This window comes from Convolutriloba macropyga, unplaced genomic scaffold (assembly GCF_964194025.1).
Source record: "Convolutriloba macropyga unplaced genomic scaffold, txConMacr16.3 SCAFFOLD_3617, whole genome shotgun sequence".
NCBI classification, from domain to species: Eukaryota; Metazoa; Xenacoelomorpha; order Acoela; family Convolutidae; genus Convolutriloba; species Convolutriloba macropyga.
The window spans coordinates 13,101-19,641 of NW_027450400.1; the positions used below are offsets into that span (position 1 = coordinate 13,101).

A 6,541-nucleotide genomic window follows, 5' to 3' on the forward strand; every position below is an offset into this window, starting at 1 on the left:
GCTGGCCCGTCCGGGCGTGGTCTCTGGGTGTGCCAGAACGGGTGTCGAAAGACACGGCCAGGCCGGGCGGGGTTTTCTACCTTCACCTGCCCGGCCGTGCGGGGAGGTGGCAAAGGTCTATCTCTACCTAGACAGGGATAGTCGATAGATACCTGCCACCTGGTACCTAGCCTAGTAGGTACTATACCATGGGAAGAATATGCTGGTCCTTGCTCCTGGTACTGTATGGTAGGTACCCTACCTCTAGGTACCCATACTTTCAGTTACCTGAGTGTGGCAACTGGCAGGAGCATGTAGGATGTACCGCTGTTAGTTAGCTGTAGGTATATGTCTATGTATCCAGTACCTATCCACTCACTGACTGGCATAGATTGATAATAATAATAACAGGATGGGGAAGGAAATAGATTTAAGATTTTAGCGCGTTGCACGTACTGCATACGGAAAGATATCGGATCATAACCGGCGAATGTACCCCCAAGCCCAGAAGGGTTAAAATTCGTTTACAGCGACTTCGATACCAGGTACCCTTATTATAAATTTAAACTTTAAAAATCAATGCATGTCTCCGGTCTCATCAGTGCAGTTCGGCGTTGGCGTACGTTTGTTGGCATGTGCGTGAGAACTGAGATCTGGCCGGTTCATCTACAGCTATCCTTACTGCCTGGGTAGCTACACTAGCTACTAGCTAGTATCTCCCAGGAGATAGATATTGATAGTAGTTGTGCAGTACTCGTAGTATCTTCCGCGGACAAACCAAACATATACGTACTGCACCGGCCTCATTGATGGGACTGCATGAGCATCGTGTACTCGTACTGTAGCTATTTTTAATACCTGGCAGATGGTCGCTTTCGAAAACTCAAATCCTTTCCCTTTACAAGGACAGCTGTGCGCTGCCAGTATTTTGGAAGCCATGCATTGGTTTGACATTTCCATATGCCAGGCAGCAGTTTTTCCATGGTTGTCTGCAGACCTCTGGCCATGAAAGGTCTCGGGAAGTAGAGACTAGGAGCTGGCAGATGTGGGCCAAGCATTATACGTCCCTCACTGTGGGCACGCATCCTTGTAACCAACAACATATCTTCACGCCTTGCGCGCTTTCTCAGACTGTCGTACAAAAGATCTGAAGGACGCTGCCTCGCTCTTTATCCGGATGGTGCAATACAGAGCAGAGGAAATGATGTTTGAGACCAGGAATATCGCCCAGTCAACCTTCAATGAGACACCCGGCTCTGAGAAGAGAGATGAGTAGTATCCCTCAACAATGAATAGAATGAGGTTGACCAGGCGTCCAGGAATCAGTATCCGGATGGGCGATGGCATGCTGTAAGCTTGAACTCCGCTGATCATGGCCATGTACGGGATGCTGACGTATACAGGAAGCGAGACAAGCGGTTCCGGATAGCGCAATCCTGGCTGCCGCCCCTTCAGGCCCGGGATGGCAAAGCTGATGATGAAGGCACAGGTGACAATCAGATCCACTGTGATGTTGCACCACTCGATGGCCCTGGCTGCTCCTTTGCGGAATAGCCTCTGGCGCATCGGCACAAGGATACATCCAGCTGCCACCGAGATGGCCAGGGAGCTCCAACCGAGTTGTGGCCCATGCAGTGAGGCTGCGTTTGCATGGGCCATGAAAATCAATAGAGCTGGCAAAGTGGCCTGCAGGAGGCGGTGGAGGGTCGATGTCCTCGACAGCAAAAACCGGCAATACTGGGCTTCAACATGAGGATCCCGGGGTGCCATGAACCAGGAGAGCTCAATCCCGCTACTCGCAGCCAACTGCATGGTCCGCTCCATCACAGAGCAGTACGTGTGCCAGCCGTACCAAACTGTGACAAGAAATACGGCGAGCACCAACACGGACGAGATCACACACTTTGTAGGTCCGGCCAGCAGAGCCGCAACGACGGCAGCGATGCCCGACGAAGCCAGAAGATAGTTGGAAGCTCCCGGTGAGTGGTTCGGTACATGTGCGGCCATTCCATCAGCTGCGTGGCTATTCTGGCTGTGTCGGTCATGCTCACATGTCATATCTTCAGCGCGCTGCATGACGTGTTGCATTCCCTGCTCCTGCCCAAAGCAGCTGCTGTGCTTGTCTCCGTACATCTGGAAGGGGGTCATGGCACTGATGCTGCTTGGCACGGACATCCAGGCAGTGGCGGCCGTGCTGCTGCTTTCCAGCAGAAGCAGAACCATGCCAGAAGACTTGGCAGCTGCCGCCCAGTGCAGGGCGCACATGCCCGACTCGGGATCCAGCGCTTCCGCATTGATGTCTCTGTCCGCCTCTTCAGCCAGAAGAACCACCTGCTGCAGAGTCTCCAGGCTGCCGGACTGCACCGCCTGAGAGGTGAGGTTGCCGCCCGGGAATCGGTCCGCCATGATCACCACTTCCTCGAGGGAGAGACCGCGACGTAGAACCTCGTCGCCCAGCAGCTCCACAGTGTTGGGAAGGCCAAGCCGAGCCGCCCGAACAATGCTGCTTGCATACACAAAAATCGACGGGTCTTCGGCTCCGTGCAAGCACATACCAACATCCTGGGACACCATGGCCACATGTTTTTGAGGTCTGCGGATCTCGACGTAACTGACAGCTCCCGACAGGAGGTCTCACCTAGTCCCTATAGGGTGGGGATCAGTGGGCCGGGACTGTCAAACAAGCAAATATCCGAAGTGTGTGTGACGGCCTCACCCTCAACAGGCAGTCCACTTGCTTCTGCCGCAGGCCTTGGTTGTTGCGTCCCAGAGATGACACCTCCTCGGCCACCTCCGCCCAATTGGTGAGGAGCATCGCATGTGGCTTACTCAGCAGCATGCCGTCGGGTGTTTCCTGCATCACCTCAATCCACGCCAGCCCAGCTCCCAGCGGTGGCACCCTGCGTGAACACCAGGGTCCGTTAGCACAGGCCCGATGCCGACTGTGCAGGTGCAGTCCCGCTCATAATACACGAGTGCGTATGCTGGGTCGCCCTTCCCCTCCAGCCCCGGGTCAGCTCACATGAATTCCACCACCCATGAGCCGCTCTCTTCGGCCTCCATCCTCGTCACGACCAGCTCATGCTGCTTGCCCTGCACTCGACACAATACGCTGACGTCCTCGTCTCTCAGGTTAGACACCTTCATCGTTGCGGTGACACCCGAAATGGCAATCGGAGCGATCTCATGGATTACGGGTCCCTCTGGACGGGGCATCACACGCACAGACTGGTCCCGACCGCGAATCTGTGAGCGCAAAGGCAACAGTCAGCGGGGAGGAGGCGTGACCTCCGCGCAGGGCTGTAGAGCAACCTGGGGGTGGGTCTGGGCTTGGCTTCACCTCAGCAACTTCGTTGGGCAGCAGGAGGGTGGTGTCATGCTTCGCCCACGGGCTGTTATTGCGGGCCGCCGCCCCAGACAACACCGCGCGGCGAAGGTTCTCCAGAAAGGAATGCTGGGCGCTGCAAGTGGCCTGTAGGCTGCTCATGATGAAGTCCACTGACAGATGCACACAGCCCGGGCGGATGGTTCCCTCGGTTCCAAGTGGTGCTGCCTACAGCGGCGGCACAGCCCAGTCAGAGCTCATTTGCTGCTTGGAATCAGTCACAGTCTCAGTCCAGCTCGCAGACGCAGGTGGTGTTCAACATCCACGGGATCAATAGGCTTGCAAGAGGCGGGCATGCTGTACCTCATGGTAGGAGAGCAGCTGATCAGCCAAGTCAGGCGGAAGGCCGGCAGGAGTGATTCCGGCAATTTTCATGTCGATGTGGAACATTTCCAGCTCCAGGGCTTGAAACAACTTGGAGGTTCCCAACGAGCCTAACGATGAACCAACTAGCGCAGGCACAGCATGGGAAGACTCTGACTCGAAGCCAAAATTGCATAGAGCCTGCAAGTCAGAAGTTCTCCTGTCAGATTCCAGATGACTTCTGTACCTGTATCGTGCCTACCGCTAGACAATGACGGCTCGCACAAAACTTGGACCTCTGGACGCTGTTGCCTGGTTCGCACATGCATGATCCAGTCGCAAGACAGAGTGAAAGGTCAACCGAAAGCAGGCCCAGTTCCGCAGGCCTCACGATTTCGCTCCCTGAGTCTTGTGCGGTAGAGTCCATGCCTGGCTTGTAGCTTGATACTTCTGCTCCCCAAGTGCCGCTGCTCACGGGGTCGTCTGGCAAAGCCTGAAGAACAGCGAGGAGTCAGTCAGTGCAGTGGTAGCAGTCGTGCAGGCCTTAGCTGTGTTGTGCAGATCAGTTTTATCATGGCTGCCATCTGACAATCACTGACTGTCGGGATACAATTCTTGAAAATTTTGGCAGGGAGACAAGTGGGCATCGGGCAGGAAATGTGCATGCGACACGCTGACATGCTTGCTCATGAGGCTGGCGACATGGCTCACCTGGTCCCAAGCTGTGTGTGAAGTGCTGCTCGGTAGAAAGCGGCTGTTCTTCGATTGTTCGGGCATGTGATCTTGTGATTGCATGCGGAGCACACTGATGGGGTCGAGCCATGCCGGCTCTTTGGGGATGCTCCCTGTTTGCTCGCCAGCCCTGATGGATAACGCAGGGCTCGAGGGTGCTGGGAGGCTTAGCCCGTCCGACTGACATAGCTCTGTTGGGTCCCACTTGGGTTTTGCCTACACCATCAACGCCAGCCTTGATTAGACAGCCAGAAAGATATTCTAACTACACTCGTGATTCTCTCTTGACCTGAATTCACTCCAGTCATTCTCTGAGGGCAGTCCAACCCGCCAAACACGTCCAACCGTTCAATTCGCACGGCCAGTGGTGAGGTATTGTACTCGTACCTTATTCTTGGCCGCTGTCTTTTGCTTTCGCCTGGTTTGGATTTTACGTGACAACGTGTGTACAAATTAGAGCCGCCATCTCAACAATGAATCAAAAGCATAGCAGATCAAAGTACGAAATTGCGCGGGAGGTGATCGGAGGGCGGGCGGTTCATTGAAGATTTCAGCAGCGCAGCGGTGTTGCGTGGTCACATTCAGACACAGCAATCGTACGAGTACAGGTGAACCGGGTTTCCGAGCGATACAACAGAGGCGACGCGGAAACTGCATCGGCCGCTCACCTGAGGTTGTGCCCCTCCAGACGCCTCCTGCAGCCTCTTTTCTTCCCATCAAACTCGATCAGCGGGTGGAACTTAGTGCACTGCTGACAGTAGCGGCTGGCAACACCCTCGAAGTCGACTTCCTCGGCCCGGCGGTGCGCCAAACACACCTTCACCCTAATACTCCCTTCGCCCTCGGCGAGGAGGTCGGCCTCACACCCGCGGGCCTGGCAAGGACAGACGCCTGCAGACCCTTGCAGAACAAACGTGCGCACGCAGGAGCCGATCAAAAACATTCATAGAGAGAAGCGATTTAGACGCTGCTCTCAACGTCTGCAAGGAAAGACAGCTTCTCCTGCCAGATATCAACCAAGTGAGTGATTGGAACTACGAGGCGTACGAGATACCACTGGATGTAGAGCGTGCAGGGGGGCGGGGTCTCGCGACGGACCGCACGTACCTGACACTGGCTTCTTCATTCTTGCAGCGTATCGGCTACTGTATGTCGACCTGTGATATTCGCGGCGTCGGAAAATCTCAAGGGCAGCAAGGTTTGCCCGGTGTGAAACGGCCTGAGCTGCCAGTGGTGCGTTTCAAGTGCGCACGGGCTGTCAACGGGAGCGATCAGTAATGCACGCTTTCCGCCACGTCCGCGCAGTCCCCTCGTACGCAGTGATACTTGATATAGGTTGATTACAAATCGCCATAGCGGCTAGGGTAGCTAGAGGACCATGGACCATGGTCCATGGCGACAGCTGGGCACGGGACCCGGCCGTCCCAATAGTACTGTAAAAGCCGGTCTGGGTGAAAGGTCCCGGGTCCCGGGAAGTCTCCCGAGAGGTCTCGTACGCAGTAGCAGCAATAACAGGTAGGGTAGGTAGGGTACCTACCCTAGAGGTACTATTGAACTTTTTTTTTCACCCCCGGGAGAAGGTACTATTGAACTATTATTTATTTATGGGTAATGTTATTCCAGTCCCTGGGACCTCGGTGTATTTTGGGCCCTCCCAATTTGGACACCTGGGGGAGAGCTCAGCATGGACGGGGGAAAGCATATGGGCCAGGTTACACGCCGGGGTGGCCCTGGGTACCCGGGATAAGCACCCAGGCCTGTACGTTTGAACCCTTCGGCTGGTCAGCGCCTCGCGAGCTGCAGCCATCACGTATATGTCTCGTTTGACTCGTGATGGCTGCAGCTCACCCACCGTCAACGGAGTGGCCACGGCGCCGTCCCCTGCCCACGATTTTCTGCTGCGTGCTATCCTTTCTACGGTAAGTCCCACTATTGCACCCCTTGACATCAACTCGCGATCAACTCCCAGCACCCGCTTTCGGGAAACGTACTCGTCGTTCGCATGCGTACAACGGCGTACGGCCGCCCGAGCAGATCACCCAGCCGCTCGATCCCTGCCTCGCGTGACTCTCGGCTTGCCCCCTCGTCACGGCACTATACATCACTGACCCGTGTCTCTGCATGCATCGCTCATGCAACAGG

The 6,541-nt window shown here is 55.6% G+C and overlaps 1 protein-coding gene across 1 annotated transcript; it reads right to left on the reverse strand.

Moving 5' to 3' along the window:
* Positions 1-866: 866 nt before the first annotated feature.
* LOC142355860 (uncharacterized) lies at positions 867-5,626 on the reverse strand. Its single transcript, XM_075407895.1, has 10 exons — positions 5,507-5,626; positions 5,068-5,299; positions 4,787-4,817; positions 4,379-4,615; positions 4,059-4,160; positions 3,668-3,868; positions 3,320-3,532; positions 3,002-3,225; positions 2,696-2,879; positions 867-2,541 (listed from the first exon to the last, which is right to left on the reverse strand). The coding sequence occupies exons 1-10, from the start codon at positions 5,523-5,525 to the stop codon at positions 1,087-1,089; spliced, it is 2,898 nt and encodes a 965-aa protein (XP_075264010.1). The 5' UTR covers positions 5,526-5,626; the 3' UTR covers positions 867-1,086.
* Between the last annotated feature and the right edge of the window lie 915 nt (positions 5,627-6,541).